This window comes from Melospiza melodia, chromosome 5 (genome assembly GCF_035770615.1).
Source record: "Melospiza melodia melodia isolate bMelMel2 chromosome 5, bMelMel2.pri, whole genome shotgun sequence".
Taxonomy (NCBI): domain Eukaryota; kingdom Metazoa; phylum Chordata; class Aves; order Passeriformes; family Passerellidae; genus Melospiza; species Melospiza melodia.
This window is the reverse complement of record NC_086198.1, coordinates 3,314,963-3,336,240: the sequence shown is the minus strand read 5'-3', so window position 1 is coordinate 3,336,240 and position 21,278 is coordinate 3,314,963. Positions and strand designations below refer to the sequence as shown.

General features: G+C 37.3%; 1 protein-coding gene across 34 annotated transcripts in view; it reads right to left on the bottom strand.

Moving 5' to 3' along the window:
• The window catches only part of SORBS2 (sorbin and SH3 domain containing 2), a 163,308-nt gene that overhangs the window by 61,641 nt on the left and 80,389 nt on the right, over positions 1–21,278 (bottom strand). For 20 of the 34 annotated variants that reach the window (XM_063156026.1, XM_063156025.1, XM_063156023.1 and 17 more), the window contains exons 3-7: positions 16,565–16,614; positions 9,561–9,653; positions 8,933–8,959; positions 7,804–7,928; positions 6,211–6,828 (exon numbers count right to left, since the gene is read on the bottom strand). In XM_063156026.1, the coding sequence (XP_063012096.1) occupies positions 6,211–6,828; positions 7,804–7,928; positions 8,933–8,959; positions 9,561–9,653; positions 16,565–16,574 (873 nt within the window). In that variant the 5' untranslated portion in view covers positions 16,575–16,614. The remainder of the gene's footprint in view (positions 1–6,210; positions 6,829–7,803; positions 7,929–8,932; positions 8,960–9,560; positions 9,654–16,564; positions 16,615–21,278) is intronic. The other 14 variants (XM_063156038.1, XM_063156045.1, XM_063156040.1 and 11 more) reach the window with 4 other exon arrangements.

Genomic DNA, 21,278 nt, shown 5'->3' with positions numbered 1-21,278 from the left:
TGAAACAGCTACACAAATCCTTCTATACTGTCTATTAAACCACAAGCTTTCCATTAATTCCTAAGTATTCAAAATGCTGCCTACTTCAGCACTAAGGGTTTCACTGTTGATAGGGCTGAGGACATCTGGAATAGCTACTGGGAAAGAGTGTTTGGGATTTTAAATTTATGTAAAACAGAGGACAGTAAGACACTATATGTAGTAAATACCACTATAAAAAGAAACATTCAGTCATCCATATCACCTTGTTATGAGTAATATGGATATTTCCTATGCTTAGACTAGGCAGATGTCTTTAATCATTCAAAAAATGTTTCAAGCCATCAGATTAAAATGCCATTTTGGCATTTTAATCCAAAATCTGAAAATATCTTCTAAAGCCCTTATGGAAGACTTGGAACACAACCCAGATTATGCTACTTACAAGAGGTCACTGGGGTTCCAGTTGCATAATTCTTGTTGAGATCAACTAGAATTTACACAAATAACCTTACTGAGGTCAATGGGACCATCCCCATGAATAAGAGTTACAGAAAAGAATCTTAAGTATGTGAACAGATATCTATTACTTGTTCCAATTGATTAAAAATAAATCTTTGGCATCATTGGATGTCTAGGATACACAACAATAGGCAAAAGCTGCTGTTAAAATCTGCAGTCAAAACAGTGAAGAAACTTAGTCAAACAGCTTAAAATCCAAATCTTATTCACATCAGTGTTTCAAATCTACAATTGAACACCCCCCAACTTAATCTTTTCATACAGGAGATCTGAACAGATTACCTCTTAATTAAAATAATCAATAACTGAGTGTATGACTGTAAAAGGACACAGTATTTTCATAGAGAACTAATTTGCCAATGGAAACTTCAAAAGAACAATGGAATACTATTAAAAATAATGTCATGAAAAATTAGGATGATTATACAGCACAATATATTTAAGATGTTAGCATTTGCATACACATATAAGAAACTGTAATTTCACCACACAGGTACATAAAGGGGAGACAGAATCATCATTCATGATGATTTTCATCATCTGTGTCATCAGATCATCATATCAAGATCTCCAGCAAAAGACAAGAACCAGGAGATCATACTGCAATTATGAGGCAGGGCCAAAAAGAAGCTTTGACGTTCTTGAGACCACTTATCCTCTCAGCATCCCCAGAAGAAAAGTTACATATGACTCAGCCAAAATGGGTAAATTAATCTCTATTTGTTAAAATAACAGGAAATCTTGGGGAGTTATGAAATCTAGTAAACCTCCTGGCTCTGAACTGAGGAGATTTCTTGCATTCTTGAGAAAAGAAGGGATGGACAACACAAGGACAGATATTCAGGGTGCATCCAGAGAGCTAATGAAACTGAGATTTAAAAGAATTTAATTCATTGTGATTGACAAATAATAGCTGATTTCATCAAGCCAAGTTATTAAAAAGAATATAAAGTTGTTATTCTTACAATGCAGACAGAAGGAATGCAGCAATTCTAGGGGCTGATTCCCAACATGAAGCTTCTTGGCTTTATAGAGTAGAACTTCTCTTCTGCCTGGCTCTAGAATACTTTCAGATATATAATCATCTCTCTGGGAAAGAGTGGCTGAAATTGTGATTTAAAACAGCCTTGTTTTTGAAAACTGATTTACATCACTTAAAAAAACATGGAATGTTGGTAATCTCACACACAACTGGCTACTACTGATCCACATTTTTCACTGTGCATGCAATCTCAGCTATGAATCATATTTTCTTATATTTTTCACTGTGAAAAATACGAGAAAGACAAGGCTGAAGGCATTTCAGAAAACTTTTAATACTGGTTCCATTCAGCATGCTTCAGATTAGGTTTGTTATTGATATAGCAGCAGAAATGCTAGCAGAAGTCAGGCAGATTAAATGCCCAACAAATACTTGATCGATTAAAATGATGAAAAACCAGCTAGACTGTGGCTGTCTTGGGTTGTGGAGCAACACTTGAGAGACAGATAAATGTCATCAGTCTTGATGTGAATTGAAGGTCTGAAGAGCAGCCTTTGCTGCAGCCATCTGCTGGTCCTTTGAAATGCTTCTTTTCCATCAAATAGTAAAATGTCAGGCCTGAAGAGCACAGCTGGTATCCAATTCATATAAAGTAAACAGGTGACCCTAGTATGGGTCTCAAAATCAGTCATCTCTTGTTTTAATGCAAGATATGTGGGGAGTGGTGTGAGATTAATGACACCAGAGTCCTGGCCTTGCTTCAACAGTCAAGACACAGAAAAGGAGACTCAGAGATAAGTGAATAAATTCATTGTGTTAATACATAGCAGAGTTTAGTAATCAACAATCAAATTACACCCATACATTTGCGTAAATGGGTAAAAATACCTCTATTTTTAATTATCAAAAGCTGATTCCAAACTGATGCTGCAAATTATATTCCAATGCTCATTTTTCTGCCTAGCCCTCTTATTCTAAACTCAGTATAAGGAGATGTAGTTCAGCCCTTGTTTAAAGCAATACTAGTGATGCAGAACTTAAAATGAAAAATACATGCTCAATTTTCTTTGCTTCACATCTGTCCCCAGAATGCTGAAACCAGTTTTCTCTTTCTTCCATATCACTCTACATATTGCCAATACCTAAAACTCAGAAATGTACTAAATGAATTGATTTAGATTTTTCTAAAAATTCTGTGTTTATTTTCCTTGATGCACATTTCTACAGCTATAAGGCTGTCAAAAGAAACACTTCCATAAACATCTGCTATAGATGTTTTACCCTTCCAGGACATCAGGACTAAACCAAGTGTTCAACTCATCTGGGGAATTCAAATAACAAAAAAAATGCTTTGCAACCTTAGTTTCAGAGAGTGATATCTAGAACACCATGACACTTAGGAACCCAAGAACAAAGCAATTAAAAAAAAAAAATCAGGTGATTATTTCTGAAGATGCAGTTCAGAATTCTTCATCAGTTTATAACTTCTTCTTATAAGAAACTTAGACAGTAAAATTTACCTCTACTGGTTTCATACTAGCAAATACAAATTTCTCTGTTGAGATAGATACAGGTATTGCTGCTGTATCTGCAGTATGGTACAAAGAAGCGGCATCTCTTGAGACTGCAATAATGTAACAATATTGAGTAACCTGAATGCATCTATTTTCATATATACTTTTAAGGGGTTTAACCTTTCTCTGAGTAGGAGTGTTTACAAAATGTCACTCAGTGAGTCATAGCACACTTCTGCTTGCTCCTAAAGCTTCAGCAGATAAGCAAATATCAGTGAAATTCAGTGCAAATAGGAGCACAAACAGCAAGGTACATTAACCTGGACCACACAAGCTCCCTCTGGGCTCTATATTTCCATACTTTGTGACAAAATACATTTGTACACGTTGGCTAGACACAGATAACCCACATGCACAGTATTTCTTCTTTACTACCTCTTAAGGAGAGATAATTACCTGATCTTACCTCACTCTCCTTCACATACATACACCCATATGCAGAGGGAGAGCTGCACCTTTCTAAGTGTGTTTGTTTTTTGAGAGTTTCTCTGGCAACTTTAAACACTGCTGCCAGGCCTAATCTACAGTCTGAGAGCATCCTCTGAGGACACAGCTTGACATACAACCTATAAGCTGCAGATAAAAAAGTATTTTAACTCCTACACAAAGTCCTGTAGAGCCTGCAGATCTAAAATAATTTTAAAAATGAAAATACTATCCTGCATGAAAGTTAATTTTCTATGTGAGAGAAATTGTGACCCTTGCAAATACTATGATATATAGCACTAAAGGGATCTTAATATTTGGCATTAGCTAGAACAGTTCCAAGGTTTTAAACTGAGATCTGAGTCAGAAAGATATTTTTTAAACATATTGCTGCAGCCTTTATTTCTAATCTTAGTTCATGGCATCTTCATTTTGGGAACTCACCTGATGCAGATTTTTACACCATCTCACACATGCTGATTGTATTCTAGTTTTAGGTATGTATTTTAATAAGGAGCTACAAAACCCACTGGCTCCACCACTCAATTGTGATGCCAAATACACTCCCCTTCATTAGAATTTATTTCAAAACTGAACACCACAGAAAATGTCAGCTGCATTTTGCAGATAAGAGATCCATAAAGGGATACAGCTTCAAAAGATGGCTACATGCCTTAATGATCTCTGTGATCAAGTGAAATTTTTCTCCTTTTACTCAGAGCAACCCAGTCACTAAATCTCTGATAGTGCTTCCCACATCCTGAAATCAATGAGAAAGCCGAAAACTAAGTGCAGAATTGCCAAATAAGCCACAGATACTTTTCTGATTTTTTCAGCTTGAAGTGAAACTAAACAAGATTCTAAATTAATGTGATTCTAAATTTATGCAAAATTTGTTTTGACTTCTAAAATTCTAAAATACCAGCTAGAAGATGAATTATTTTTAGTTTTTTGATTCATCTTTGAGTATTATTCTTAATCATAAAAAGGTATTTCCCCTAATCCTTATTAGCTATCATACTTTCTGTTTGAGAGATTGATCTGCTCATATATAATGCATCATATTCTAAGAGGCTGAGCAACTATTTTTAAGTGAAAAGATAACAGATGCAAAAGTTGAATTGGCCACACCTACACCTGTTCTGCTGTTTGACAGTATCCTTTGATGCCCATATTTAAAAGACTTGCAATATCTTCATATCTACCCTTTCTACCAGAAAAAGCTGTGGCTCAGCTTTCCTTACGGTTTCTCACATGGATTCTTTACTGTGGCTCTTGCTTGAACTAACTTGTCTTACCTGACAAAAATCATTGAGTAGAAGACTGGTTCTCCTAAAGGGTAAAGCAACTTGTTTTTCTCGAAATGTTCTAAATTCTATGCAGTCTAAAAGAAGGATTTAAGATGACAGATTTGTGTCTAGTCTTGAGGAGGAAAAATGTGGTTAAGGCTTCTGTGCTCCTATTTTTCAATGGAGAGAATTCAAAAGGAGCATTGCAGATTGTTGCCATGTAATTTACCAGAGCTCTGTTCTGATCAAAAATTTTACTTGGCATTTGAAGGGGGACACAGACATACCACAACCTTAAAACTACCCTGTTTTTAATGCAGATACTTATGTCTTCCAGAGTAGAAACCTGGTTAAAGGTGATGCTCTGAAAGAACCTCAGTCTGGAAAAGCAGAGGTGTTACTACTATTGACAACAGGGCTGTAAATGGACTTTTTAATTTACAAGATAGTGCTGTATTTACTTCAGAGTAGCCTCAATTATTCCAGCAGAACTAGATGAACACAAATATGCCATGATGGGGTTTTCCCTCAGAGAAAGCTTTGAGGCAGACATGCAATCTGGACATCCACTTCAAACACAGACAAGCTGTTATATTGGTAGATATACTGGAATAATTGTATCTTTTTAAATAGAAAAATCCTAATGTGGCTAGGTAAAGCAGAGCAGAAATTACAAAGCCTAGTATGTATTCACTGTTGCTTTCTTGTGCCCAGGCTTATTTTATTTAACTTAGGGAGTTTCTGAATGGTGGCAAACCCTGCTCAGACTCCTCTGATCCTACACTGATGCTCCAACTCCTCCTAGGTGAGATCAGCATAGTTAAAGAATTTTCATTTCAGTAGGTGTAAGGTATAGAGGAAACAGATGGACCCAGAAGTTCAGTGCCCTGTGATATTTCATATTTCATATGGAGGTTGTTGACAAAGAATTTACAGACCCATTTTCTTTAAAAAGCTCTGTTGCACAGGACACATAGGAGATGCCAGTGCCCAGCCTTGCAGAAAGCACTGACTGACAAAATGTACTTTTTGTGGCCCTAGAGAACTGACAGAGCTGCATTTAACTCCTCCCAATCCAACCCTACTATCCATACTTGATCCTTCCAGCATCTATGGCAGCATAACTCTCTAATGCAACCCTCTCTAGGAAGAGCCACTTGAGCTAATTAGTACACTAATTTCCTATGTTGGGTTTGCACTCTGTAAAGTGCTCACAGAGGAACAAAGAAGTCTGCCTTCCATCTCAGCTAAGTAATTTTTTTTTTCCAATAACCTTCCAAAACCTTCAGATTTTGTTCATTTCTGTTTCGGTCCATGTGACAGGTAGTTTTACCCAGAAAACACAAGTTCTAACTTTGGTAAAGTAAGTATAACTAAACAGATGGTTATTAAGTGATTCATGAAGATCTAAAATAAAAGATGGAAAAATTAAATATACCACATGGCATTCTGCAGCCTGTGAAGAAGGAAGAACTGTAGACTTTTGTCCCAAATCCTTTGAAGACATCTTTGAAGTGTCTGGAGAAATACTAGGTGGATGATCTTGGATTTCAGGCTCTGCTTTATTGTCAGGGGTGGGAACTATCTGAACGGAAAGAGATGCTGTGTGCATCTCAGGCATGGGGTTACAGGCAGGAGAGACAGGCCTCTGTGACAACACTGGCTCTTCACCAGGCTTGGGCTGCTGCTGGGAATGACAAGGAATGCCACTCGCTGGCTCACGGGCCCGGGTTAATTTCAGGGTGGATATTTTACGTTTTTGAGACTGCTGCCTCTGGCCTTGCTGGAGAGTGGTGCCAATGCCAGCTCCCGTGCCTGTGTCCGCACTGGAGACTGAGGGCAGGGCCTTAATGATTTTCTGTGCATAGGACACACTCGTGTTAGATACTTGGGAAGACATTGTCTCCTGCACAAACGTCTCACTAGTGAAACAGGCAGTGTCTGAGAGGAGGTGTTTAGCTGGGCCAGCAGTTCCTGCCTGGAGATTAACCTCGTTCTCGGGATTAGTTACTCTTGCTTTCCGAAAGCTTTCTTTTCTAGGAGGTGGCAGAGGTGCCTTATTTGCCAAAAGCATCCACACACAGCAAAATAACATTGAAGAAGAAACAGAAAGAAAGTAAATGTTAGTAGGAGATATAGTTCGGTTTTACTTTTATATTTAAACAAAGGATCTAGCAAATTAAAGGGCTTCATCTCAACATTGCTAAAGTCAATGAACAACTAAATTGGTCAGGTTCCCACCACCATTTCCTGTGCAACTTCTGTTTAAAAAGCCACATGTTCCATTTGCTCAGACCAAAGTGGGATCAGAAAGGATCAGAAGGAAGCCCACAGTCATTCGTTTTCTTTTAAAAAAAACCAATTCTTACACTGAAAAAGAATTATTGCTGTGAAAGCATTCAGGTATGTAAGTACTCCATGATCTTAGATAGAAAGCAATTATTCACAGGTAACACACATATATAAAACACAGAGCCCCTTAGTCTTTTGAATTAAAATAGTACCAGAGAGAGTATTAAAATTGGTATGCTGATTTTTTTTTTGACAGATTAAGATGTTTCTAAGTGTGGAGGTGGTATTTTGTTTATGTTGTGGGTTTTCTTGCTTGATTTTTTTTTTGTTTCTGCTTTTAGTATGCTCTAATGACATTGTTCTGCAAAACAGGCAGAAGGTTTTTCTACCATATAATTAATACGCCCTAATCCTCAGGTATTTTGATGACCGGTGCATTTTTCCAAGTGTAAACTGTTAATAAATACTCTTTGAAGTCTGGGAACACTCCTAGAAAGCTTTTACTTGTGTACGACCTAGTTTTATTTAGCTGTCTTGCTCAGTGAAAGCAATTTCTGGTAATTAACCTGGGGGCACACAGCCTGTGTGCAGTATCCTTAACCAGCCTTTAGTGACCCACGTGAGCAGGTGATTCACACTGTCTGCAAGGCATCAGACAATGTTCCACAGAGGCATCCCATCCACATGTGCTAACCCCCCAGCAGCGGTGTAGCATTAAATGTGGTGTGTCCAGTTTTACCTGAGTTGGGGATTTTTTATCCTGTAGGTTTGGCCGCACGCTCCTGAAGCCTTTGGCTGAAAGAGATGAGCTGCTAGCATCCCCATTCAGTGTCTCTCTGCTGCCATCATTGTAAGATCGCCAAGCTTTTGCAAATAGAAAAGAATGAAACCATTTTTTGGGTGTGATTAGTACATCTGCACTGCTCTCAACAGAGCAACCCAGCTACTGAACAAACTGCACAACTGACCGTGATGCTGTTTTACCATGGAAGTTATAAGAACATGGCTAAAGCTGCCACTTTACAAAATATTAATCTTTAAAAGTTCAGAGAATTTAAGCATTGCCAGCAGTTCTGGTGTTGGGCAGGAAGACATCTTCCCACAATTTTCATACAGACTATGGATTTTTAACCTTGAGAGTCCTCTCGAGGTGCTGGTGCTTCAGCCCCTGTATAAATCAGGCTCAAGTTTCTTCACTTTCAGATTACATTCTTGAACTTCATGGCTGTGTTAGATTTTGAAAAACATCTCAGCTCATGTAAGGTTAGCTGGTCATGGCAGTTTCAAAAAATTTCACCACAGTACCCTGGTTGTTCCAATAGTGTTCCAATCTTATTGCAAAATCTAAATTACACCTCTATTTTCCTACGAACCATGTTTTTTTTTTTTTTTTTTTTTTTCTCTATCCTCAGACCTGGAATGCCCTCAAAGCATTGGCCAAACATAGAGGGAGATGTTGAAGACAAAATACTGTAAGAGGCTGGGAAAAGTGACACATTATGTGAGCAGGCTGCTAAGTGAAGGTGGGCAGAACTTGCAATCCTGAGTAAGGCACTAAAAAGGAAATAGCAAGTACCACTGAATGGTGCCACAGTGATGAAGCTAAAGGTGGCAAATTAGCAGCCTGCTTTTTTCCCCACACATTTCATTTTTCTGACAACATATTCTGTGTTACATGAAATAACTGCTTTCAAATGAACCCTGAATTTGAGGTCTTAACCATTAACAATTAGAATTACATAATCTCAGAGGTGCTTTCCTTGAAGAATGAGGAAGTATGGAATAATGAAATCAAATAGAAGATTATTGCAATTCATCCACTTACATGGTATTACACTGATACATAAATAATACAGTGTTTCATTTACCTGAATCTGGAGACTGAGAATCAGACCCTGAAAAAGAAATATTCAATATTAATTTGTGTTAGAAATAAATCAAATTTACAAAAAACACAGAAGTATTGATGAGAAGCAGTTCTGCCTGTCTAATTAATATTTAGTATGTTTTGTTATGAATATTTTTAGGTAAATGATCTTCATAAATTATTTTTTAAAACTAATCTAGCTTCTGAAAATAATTTAAAAACAATATTCAGATCCTTTCCTTGAGAAGAGTTTTTAAATCAAGTTTCAGTAAAAAGTATGTAATAAGCAAAACGTCTTTTACATGCTTTGTTATCTTGAAAAAAATATGTGTTTGGGTGTGAGACCCAAAACACATATCAAGAGCAAAATTAACTTACTAATTTATTAATTTACAAATACAATTAATTTTCCCGAAGCATTCCTGATTTTTTTCATGAATGACTACCAAACACAGGCAGAGAGGAATTAAGAACACTCTCTAAAAAGCACTGTAGAAGTAATACACCTGTCAGTGCAACAGGAAATAGTGCTACCCTTCTCCTGGCAAAGTAACGTGGCAGGAGTGCACCACAGTGGAAAAAAGAAAAAAGCCCTTCAGCAGCTGTGTCTCGGTGGTTGGTGGCGATACCTGAGGCCAAGAGGTTTGGAGAGCTCTGAACCCTCTTCACAGCTGTTAGTGTGACAGACATGGCAGCGCGTTTGCGAGCACACCCACCGCTATCTGCAAGCACAAAACAACACAGGCAGCAGCCCCAGACAAAGGCAGCGAGCACATGCAACACGTCACACCGAGAGATATGCCAAACACGCGTGAAAATAAACATGCAGTTAGGGAACTGCTGCAGAAATGTGTGAATCTGCAGGTTTGGCAGATTAGCAGAATACATAAAATTTCACAGGCTTTAAACAACAATAAACCTCACAGAGAATAAGTGAAGAAAGCTGTGTTTAATACTTAATCCACTAGGGAAATATATACACACTGTTACCTGGAAGACTGCTTAATTACAGCTAATTAGCAAAAGCAAACAAGTAATCAAGATAAAGGCTTAAGCATTTCAGAATAATATTAATCAATAATCTGCACTGTAAAATAATTTCATTGTAGGCATTAGAAAGACACCATTCATAAACTAAGCCCATGTTTGATCAGCTGACAAAGTACTTTTTCTCAGTCTTTTGGATCCTTTATGCTCAAGAAACAAAATTACCAGTGAAAGCATAATTTTTTTTTTCATTTTGATGAAATGAACTGGCTGCCCCTCTTCCCCTTTTTTATCTAATGTAAGTTAAAAAAATAAAATATATATTTATCTGGAACCTAATAACATTCTGAGGAAATGACCAGAAATCTAAAATTTCTAAATTTTAAAAAAATGAGGTATAGAAAAAAACCTTCCTTCTGGATCTTGCTCAACTCCCTTCTTTATTCTACTCCTCTCTCACTGGAGCTGCCATTACATTTTATAAATACTCTCTTATTATTAGAAGACACAACTTAGCTTTTTAGCAACTCTAACATAGTTGTAAAATAAAGTTAATAAATATTCTTTGCAATTATATTTACCTAGAGTATTTTTCTGCTCTTCACTAAAAGAATTATTTTTAGTATTTGATACTACTGAGATTTGATTTAGTGCTTCAAGGAAGTCAAGAACTACAAGTAAGATAAATGCCTTTTTATTTCTGTAACCTATGACAGGGAGCTTTATAAAATTAAGGTGTTTATGAAGACCTGCAACCTATTTGCAGAAAGTATCTGCCATAATAGCAGTGATTTGAGCCACAGAGTCATCTCTAACCCAGGTCTGCAAGAGAAGTGAGCTCCTGGTATTTCTTTGCTCATTCCAATATGCCTCTGCTACTTCAATCTTTCCAATCCTCCCCTGGCCACAGGCCCTGTAGGACATGCATTAAGAAGTTGTTAACATTGGCAAACATCAGAGCCATTGCCTTAGAGGAAAGTGGTACCAAGAAATCATTGTCAATTCCAAGGTGCAAGGCAAAAGGCCAAATCATTTCAGCCAGCAGTAGCTGGAAGCAATACATTACCTGCCATTAATTATTGGCATTGTACATGTGACACAAAGGCAATGGCTATCAAACCTGTACATGTGTTTTAGTTTGCTTACATAAATACAGAATGGAAATGGTAATTGAAATTACATTTTCCCTTCTTGTACTCCTTTTCCTCCACCATTGACATACAACAGAGGTAATTCCAATGAGATTTGGTGATGTGTTGATACTGAGGTTCTCTTCTAATCTGAATATTGGCAGACTTTAAAAGTGTACACTTAATATAAGCTAATGTGCAAAAAAAAAATTTTATACTGTCACAGCTCTTATTCAAACTCAGCGGCAATTTATTTGTAATTTTTCAAGAGCTATCTTCCTGAATTTCATGATAGAGAAAGTGAAGACCACGAGAAAATGACTACAAACATTTAATTATTTTAACTTCAGGAAATTCTGCTTCCATTTAGTTTTTCATGTAACTCAGTTGAGTTAGAGTTTTATACTTCATGGACCCATAATCTAGCAAAGCGTTTTACCTTCATGCAAGACAAAACAGATTTTAATCGACTACATACAATATTTACCCCTATATATATAATTTATATATATTCACAAGTCTGTTCCTGCATTATTTATCAGTATCTGTAGAAAAAATAATGAGATCTAATTAGCATTCAGTTAAGACATAACCTCACATTTATACGATGTATATATTGAGTTTTGTAAAATTTCTAGTAGAATAGGAATGTGTGTGGCTAAGCACATATTGATGCATGATGGGTTCCATCCTCTCATCTCTGTTCAGGCCAGGTTCCCATTAAGTGGAGTGTGGAGTATTAAGAAACAGTAAGGAAGACTGAATTAATGATCTTCTGCTCATTTCACTTGCACACTATAAGCAATTATATCCCATAGCTGTTACTTAAGGAACAAATGAGGTTATATGAAACATTCTATGCAAAACGTTTGCATATATAAAAAATGTGGGCACAAATATGCATACACACACTCACAATTACTTTGACCTGAAAAATTCTTCAGGAAGGAGTCCTGTCTAACTAGAAATTGCTTTAACATTGAAGCAAAGGAGACCCAAACTAGCTAAGGACTGCAGTGCTAGAATATGAAGTCGGGCAATAACTCACAATCAAAACAGCTGCCTAAAATGTAATTGCAGCTTCTTTTTCTCTTCCTCTCTTAATTGTTTCCACATTTAACCCTTCCCCCTAAATTCACAGCCCCAAGAGCTGCTCCCACTAGAGACAGTGCCATCCTCAGTGAGCTGTATCTCTGTTTGAGAAATGGTCTACTGGTTGGCTCCTGCCCCAAAGCCAACAGGATGATTCAAAACACCATCATTCCATTTGAGAGCAAGGGGTGGGTTCTTAAAAAGACTGTTTCAGAGAGTTAGTAAAAGCAGGGGCATAAACAAAGACGGCAAAGAGAAAGGATGCTGACCTTGTGTGAAGGGGTGAGAGAGAGCAGCCAGGGGCAAGAAAGTTTTAATAAGCTCTTAAAGTTTATTAAAGAGAAGAAAAATGGCATCCAAACGTTAGGTTTACTGATCATTATTCTATTCACTGAAATTGTGAATGGTATCATTTTTCCTTTTGTCTGCACAGTGAATTCAAGTTCAGAAGTCTTTAGAGCAGGGCTTCTTACTCCTTACTTGCATTCTGACCTTTTGAGGTAAAAATATAGTGCTGGGTCCAACAGACTAGGACAGACCAAGCTGCTGCCTCTTTATGCCCCCAGGTCCAACCAGGAGGGAGACTGGAAATGCTTTCCTAGCAGACAGATGTACACACCACATCCCTCCATGGCTGGACACACAGCCCCAAGCACTCACACCAACATGGCACAATGGCCTCACCACCCTCCCCTCGCTGGCTGAAGCTCCAACAGGGAGAATGGCACACGGGCACAGAGTGGATCCTTCCAGCGACCAACTGGGCTCAAACATCGAGTCTGCCCCTCTGTCACTCCATGCCTGCTCTCCTGTGACAGCCCTGGACAAGGGACACCCTTTGTTCCTTGGGTCACCCCAATTTGTGTTCCTGCCTGCCCTTGTGTCCCTGTGCTCTTCCAGGCTTATGGAGACACATAGGGGCTGTGATGGCTCCCATGACAGGCCTGGGAATATCCTGGCAGAGCAGGCTATTACTTGGGCTTCCACTTCTTCCACTCTTTATCTGAATTCCTTTTGGCATGTGCTGATGAGTTTTTTACAACATAATCTACACTGACAGGTAAACTTATTATTTGGTTCTTTCCTGCTGCTAAAATTTAAATTTTTTGTAGAATGCCTGGAACTCAAGCCCACCTAATTTACTTCAGTGATTTAAAAGTGGCTTAACAATCTGCTCAGGAACTCTACATGGACCTAAGAAATTATGTTCTTGTCTCCCAGACAAAATGTAAGAGAATAGTCCATGTAATGAATTCCATTAATAATTTTAACAAACAGATAATATTAGCAGTCTTCCAGAACTGCATACTTTTCACTCTTGGCTGTTCTTTATGCGCTTCATCTAATGCAAACAGCTAACTTGTTTAATAGCTTTAAAATTAAATGCATTTATCAAGAATGATCTGTGTGAAATTCAGCCAAAATATTTACAGATGGACACTAAGAATCTGTTTAACTACTAACTTCTATCCATTTCTTATTCCTCAATGCAATTATCTCTCCTCGACATGAGCTATGCATGCACATATGCATAATGAACAATAAGGACATTTATCCTGTGTTTTAATCTGATGTGAGATTCAGGGGCAGCTCATGTTTTCTGTGAGTTAGTTAATCAAGCAACCAAGTTAATGACGTTCATCAATCTGTAAAATACCTGAAGACTTATAGAAGAAACCCCCTAGATATAGCTTAAAATATGATTCTGCTGATGATTGCTTACTCTAGGTTTAAAAACACACACACATTCTATGAGACTATTTTAGATTTATGACAACATTTGAACTCCAAAAGGCAGCAGAAGCCAAAGTACCCTTGGTACTTCTGAAAAACCTTCTCTATTTCTTACCTCTGCTTCTTTGCTTTTGCAAAACTGTTTCATTGCCTTATGCTGCTGAATATTCCTTCCTAACATGTGGAACAGAATTAACATCAAATGCTAAAAATCTCTCCCATATATGGTAGAGTATTGCAAACCAAAGCTCTTCAAAACATTTTCTCTGTAGACAAAAATATCTTCCGGAGGGTTTGCTGAGACAGACTGCCAAGTCTGCAGCCACAGGGAAGGAGCTCTGGATTAGAGGAACCCAGCCTAAGCAGTAGATTTACTTTTTATTTTTAAAGCTGCATATACATCAGCTTTGCCACTCCACCAGTTACTGGCATCAAATGAGAAAGCTCATTTATCTGCAGGAGTCATTGATGAAATGCATATTTTTAAAACAAACCAGTGGCAAATCTGTAGCATCCAATAACCTACAATTGCACCATGCACAAATTTCTGTTTTAAAGCAGTGAAAGAAAAAAAAACCCACCAACCCCAAACCAAAGCTGCAGCACTCATGTTCAAAAGACAGAGTACTGTAGAAAGAAAAAAGGTTAAAAAAAAAAGGAAAGAAAAAATGGAAAAAAGGAAATAGCTAGACCAGAACAGAACATAGAACAGCTTCCACCTGTGTCACTCTTTCTTAATGAAGTAATGCTTTAGATAGGTGCAAGGATAGGTGTAAGACATCCACTTTTATACCCTACTCATATGTTTTTAATTTTTTTACAGTCAGAAAACAATCTACCTCAATAGAACTGATAAGAATTGCCACATTTTGTCAATACCTTCCTTTCAGTGCAGTTGATAACATGCACATTAATATCAAGCACATAGAAGATGAAAAAAATGTTTTCACTGTCCAAGTGCAGAGTAGATTAAAGTTCAACCTAAAATCATGGTATCTTTAAGTAACTGGAGAGGATTTCAGGTGTGTTCAGGTCTTTAAGGTCTGTTTTTAAGGCTCCTATGTGATCAGAAGGCTCCCAATCCCCAAGAGAAGTCATTCAGCTGCAGATTATTTAAATCTTATTTCTTCTCTCTTGTGACTTCATAACTTACATAAAAAAATCTTAGAACAATGTTGAACAACATCAAATTCATAACTTACATCAAAAATCTTAGTACAACATCATACTTTGGGGCCACAGTAGCACAAACTGGCAATTTACCTCTTTATTCATATTTTTTGAAGTAGAAGCTATAAAATTACCTCTGTCATGTGATTTTGACTCATATGATGGCAATGCACAATGTAATTATAGTATGCTGATTAGCAAAGTTACGTCTGAAATTACAGTTCTGTGAAGCAAGTCGTATTTTAGTACTACCTGAATTATGCAGATTGACATGTTTAGGAAAGGCATCTCCACCAAAATGAGAAAGGAACAGGAAAAATTTCAAATAGTATTTTTATAAATGAAAAATACACCACTTTGATTGGGATTTGAAAAACAATTAAGAACAACCAAAACTTTGGGGAACAAAAGTACACACTCAAACTAGAAACTTATTTTCTCCTGTTTATTCTATTAACAAATGTAGTGGTTTCAAGTGAACTGATATATTTTAACTTTGTATTAAAAGATATGCTCCAAAAATGGATCCTACTGAGTTTCAGTTGTCTGAGACAACAGGAAGCCATAAAGCTGGATTAATACAGTGATCTAGATAATGGCACCTATACCACGGAAAAGCCAATCCCTTTGACTTAGAGCATGCTGCTGAAATTCAGACTTCAATGGTAGTTCTGGTCCCCAGGTCCCACATATCATGACATGGTGAAGCACTGTGGTTAATGATAAAGCCACTGGTTTGGAAAGGATGGATAGGTCTGTCCTTGCACCACAGTTAATCTGCAAACCAGACAGCTCACCTATGGAGTCTGAAAGAGCTGACTGCAAGTGAAAATTTACACCTGAGTGAGGCCACAATTTCAGCAGTCTGCTTTCAAGAGGCACAGTCTCTCTTCCGGCACAAAGAGCAGCACTATCTTACTGGCTTCAGAAGTTCAGGAGCAAACATTAGTATGCTGTCACAGACCATGAAGATAACTTTCTATAGAGTCCTTAATTGGGTCAATACATCTGTTACAGCAACTTGAGAGAAAATACAAAGCACTCTAAGTATAACACATCCTCAAGATTATCCTCAGCTGATATGCAAGTACAGTTTACAATACAGGGATTATATGCCCCTTAATTTAGTGACAGAATGGAAATAAGGGATTTTTAAAGCATGTGCATTTTCTTAGGAAATGTGATGCTTTAATTCCACTTTTCCATCACTGTTGTATCCTCATACTATGTATTTTCACATAAAACATACACACGCACAAAACTGATACTATTAAATTAAGCACACAAGTCTAAGCATGCACTTTTATTTTGTGTATCCATATATGTCCATACATAGAAAAACATGTATGTAAATTTTATATATGGGATACAAATGGACAAAAGCAGGCATACTGTCAAAATATCTTGCTTATTTTGAGTTCAGCACCAACTAAAGTACAATTTGTTTATAAAAATTCTAGTAAATTTGGGATCTTCTCTGCTCACAAAACAACACAAAAAATCTCACAGATGCAGCATACCTGTGTTCATTTTGACACTGGAGGATTTGCTATAAAAGTCTTCAGATTTCCTGCGGAAAATAAAACGATCTATTAATTTGCACAGGACAAGAATGTGTGGTACAAAATGGCAGCAGAGCTTTTTGGAGGGGTGGAGAATCACTGTGATACAAATGGCAGTCCTATTTTAACACTGCTTTAATTAAATTGGTACTGCTTGTCCTTCCAAAGTTAAAGATGAGCTGTCACTTCCATTATAAGTCACCCTATCTTCAAGTGTTTAGTAGCTTTCTTGTAAATATTTGCTGTAGGATAAAAAACCTAGTGATTAACTTCTTGGTCTTGAAACTATAAACTATAAACTAAAAATATTTTCCATACAGGAATGTGGAAATATTTTCAAAAGCTGCTTATAAGGTTTATTCACTCCTTTGCGCAAACTAAAAGATGTGAAGAGTAGATCTCTCCAAATATTTTCTAAGCAGCCAAAGTTACCAAGTCTTTTTCAACAATTTATAGGCAGATGTGGTTGTTTTCATCCAGTGATTTAATATGTCTCCCCAGACAACACTGACACTCTTAATGTTGCTTGATGTATTTCTATGCACAGAATCAGGACATGTGAGCGTCTTGGCACTCACAGGAATCCTTATGAAAACTCCTAATGGAGCAGTGAATCAGGTCACTTTTTACAGATAATAACTTGCACCAAAATAATGTAAAGTGCACACAAAAGTTGAATCTATATAGATATCCCAACTCTGTACATTACTTACAAACAAATAGTAAAACACAATCAGCCAAACTACAACTGAGGAAATCTCATAACATGTTATATAATAGCCAACTTTAACCCACTGATGTCATGGGATGAAGCAGACACTGTTTTCCACCTACTGCCAGTTTATGTCACAGCTTTATCTCAGGATAAAGTGGCATCAGCATACTAGCCAGTCTTAGCTGTATTGTTACATATACACTGTGCAACAGAATCTACTTAGCAAATGGGCAGACACACCAGAGGCCAAAATACTGAGGGCTAAAAAAAAAAAAAATAAAAATTCTCCCACTGCATTATGCCCACATCAAGTCCAAGATAAAACAAAGGTAAAATCAGATTTCATAATGTAATATAGCTTCAAAAAATAAATTAAAAATATAAACTGGCTATATTGGAGTAAGTTGGAATGTATGTATGAGGGGCTATTTTTATGATGGGAGATTAAGGTACTAATTAATACAAGTAAACAAAATATCAAAACAATTCCAGTTTCAGTTCAACTCAACAGGAACCCTAAAATAAGCGAGGTAATATGTATATTGCCATATTCCCTTGTATTCCTAACAAGGCCAGACATTCCACTGCTCAAAAAAATTACTGGTTTTCAGCAATGATCTGATCTCTGCTGCTATTATTCAGCCAGTTTTGTGACAAAAAAAATGTATTTTTTTGAGATTTCCTGATTTTTTGATATTTTTTATTTCTTGAGAGCTATGGAAATAAACAATGGGCAGTGAATGAAGTTTTGTTATATTATTTTTATGCTGCAGTTATCAGTAAACTACTGCTGTGAATTTTTAAAAGCTCTTATAAAAACTATGACAATTCTTCTTTTTTTATATATGGTCTCTGACTGAAATGTTGCATTTCTTTCACTGCTACAGAATGTTCTTACAGCCTCAAATTCCCACTGCATTTTCAGACTGCTAGAGGAGACACCACTTCCATGCCTTCTTTTAGCTTGGAACTGAATTGCTGACAGTACCACATATAAGATACAAAATGCAACATGATATTTATTTTCAGACCCAACAAGTACAGGACTCCAGGAACACTGCAGAGCTAAAATGATTTCTAGCAGGTGGCTTCGATATATTTACCCAAAGCACGCTTAACTCTTACCCAAGCTTTAACAGACAAAACTCAGTTTCATCACTACAGCTCTGTACTCCTGACAACTTCTATCTGAACAGTTTAGGCCACATTGCTGACACTCACCAAGGGGCTTCATACAAATCACTAATCTTTCCACATTAATCTAATTTTGCTGAGAAACAACGTAGTCCTGCATACCTAAAAGATATGCAGGTAAATGAGGCAATCCAAATCTGACACATGCAAACCACAGGCCTTTAGTATTAAATACTAAAATAATTTTGAATTTTCTGCTTCTAAACAGCTAAAGCACCATTCAAATACTTAATGACACTGGGGTAGAAGCCAAATGAATGCAATGAAATTAAATGCCATATGCCTGAAATAATTTTATTCAAGATTGTTTCAATCAGCCTTTAAGATCCTTGCTTCAAGAAGAAAGTGGTGGGGGAGGAACAGGGAGCAAAGGGCTGGTTTTGTTTCGTAATTCAGCTCCTTCCTAATTTCCTCCTGAAAATTGTTTTTGGGAATGGGTTTGCCCCTGACAGAGGCAATGAATGTTGCACTGGAAGCATCAGACGCTTCAGTGCCCAGATGCACGCCCGATGATCAGCTGAGATACTCAGCTCTCAGACAGCCAAAGGCCTGCAGGGGTCTGTGCACACAAAGCACTACTGCAGTGAGTAAGATTTCAGAATCAGTCACCTGGATTGAGCTCACACCTCATCTTTGATGCTGAGGTAAAAGAACACTAAGTTAAAGCACAGTAGCAGGCCTAACTTTTTCAGAGGGAAATCCTGGATTAATTTTCATGACGTTCTTCTATAGCTAACTTCACCTGGAAGAGCTAATGCAGCAGGAAATGAATGACTGTGCTAATGCACAAAAATGGGTCTGTTGGGTTGCATAGAACTGTAGTTACCATTGTTACATTTAGTTTCACTAAATACATATCCTTGATAATATTACAATGATTAACAGCTCAGAAATTCTTTGCATTGCAAGAGGTTACTGAAAAGACTTGTGGGAATCTCATTGACATCTGCTCTATTTTCTCCAGGAGACCCTGATATCTACTTGTAATTACTTCTGTTCCCGGTAAGTTCTGAAGTGTGGGGTGCTGAAGAAAACATTCTGTCATCCCTTCTGCTCCACATTCATATGGAGCTATAAAAAGGGTTAGTGAGAAGTCAAGGAAGGTTTCCCCACCCTCAGTTTATTCATGAATCAAGATGCATGACTTGACTGTTGGGATTTAATTCCATTCTTTTTCAGATCTTCAAGCACCTACAGACCTTAAGGCAGAAGAACACAGTTCTTGCCTGAGCAGGAAGGTTGGACTAAGTGACCCAATGTGGTCCCGTTCAACCTTACCAATTTTGTGATTCTGTTATTTACTCTTTGCCATTTCGCAAGAGATATTATGAAAAGCAGATTTAAATGTAATTTTCTGATAGAGTGTTCATATTAATTCTAAATCTAATTCTAGTACACACTCTTTACAGTTACAATCCTTTGTATTGAATTCTACTCCAAGGACCTTAGGTGAAAGGAGTGACTGATTTAGAACACAGAGTGCAGATGGATCAACAGCAGGATAGATAAGTGTGTCTGGGAAATTACAGATTTTCATTTTCATTTTCTTAGGAAGAGAACAGTTCCCAGATATTTAGAGAGGACAGGAGCTTTCCTGTCTTGCATGAGGAGTGTCAGACTTTCATTAATGGTGCTTGCCAGCATCACAGTTTGAGCTTGAGACAGTAATCTACTTGAGAAAATATCTGCAAAGTTAAGGAACCGAATCAGTGGTGAGTTTACTACAAGGATTGTTTATTCAGTTGGTTTAAACATTGCAGGTGATTTACAAACATACATTTATTAACAGGCAGGATCCTATTTTCCAGGAGGCAGTATATTCTCTTAATGCACATCATTAAGACTCTGCAGAGCATTCCTGCTCTGCAACAATACACCTCATATGCCAACTCATACACTCAGTGCTGGAGGGTAAAAAAAGTATGAAGCCTTAGTTCTGAAGGTATGGTGAAGCTGACTATTTTATTTCTCTCCCTATTTTAAAGAAATTCTTTCAGATGTTTACTGTTAGCAGGAAAATGATGGCAATAAGAATGCAATGAAAACTTGATAAACCCCAAGTGTTTAGATTGTGACACCAACACTTGCACAAAGGAACAACTGTCCTGAGACTTCCTTGCTAGAAGAAGTCTCTTGCTGAGCCTATAAGCAGGTAGAAAGCTTATATGCAAATATACTCTTTGTATGAGAAAATGTTTGATGGAGCCCAGGCAGATGATGCCTGTAATGAAAATGGCTCCCCCATGTTTCAGTTTTATTAACAGGCAACAAGAGATCCCCAAAATGGCAGGGGATCTTTACTAAGATCCAACGCAGCAAGGCATATGCTGAGTATATGCTTTAGTATGTGCTTTATGAAAGCCTCACAGAACTATTTCTATGCTTTATGTTAAACACAAGCATAAATACTGTTTGCCCTAGACCACACTACCTCAGCCTACAAGGATCTGAATACTCAGAAGTTAGAAGTCGAGTTCTAATTAAAGAGTTTTCAGATAGATAATCAAAGAGAAAAACATAGGCAGACAATTCGCATCATAGTTTCTGTAATTTAAAAGTTTTTCTTAAAAGAAGAGATCCTCATGCTAAGGGCAGTGCCATTGTACGTATTACACACATTCATATTATCTGGAATGTACTGGTCAGATCATTAAACAATTGGGATGGTGAATAATTTGTACATGGTCATAAATTTCTACTGGAACACAACAGAGAAGTCACATTGTACTCAGCAGCAATAAGTGCGTGACCAGGGAAATCTCT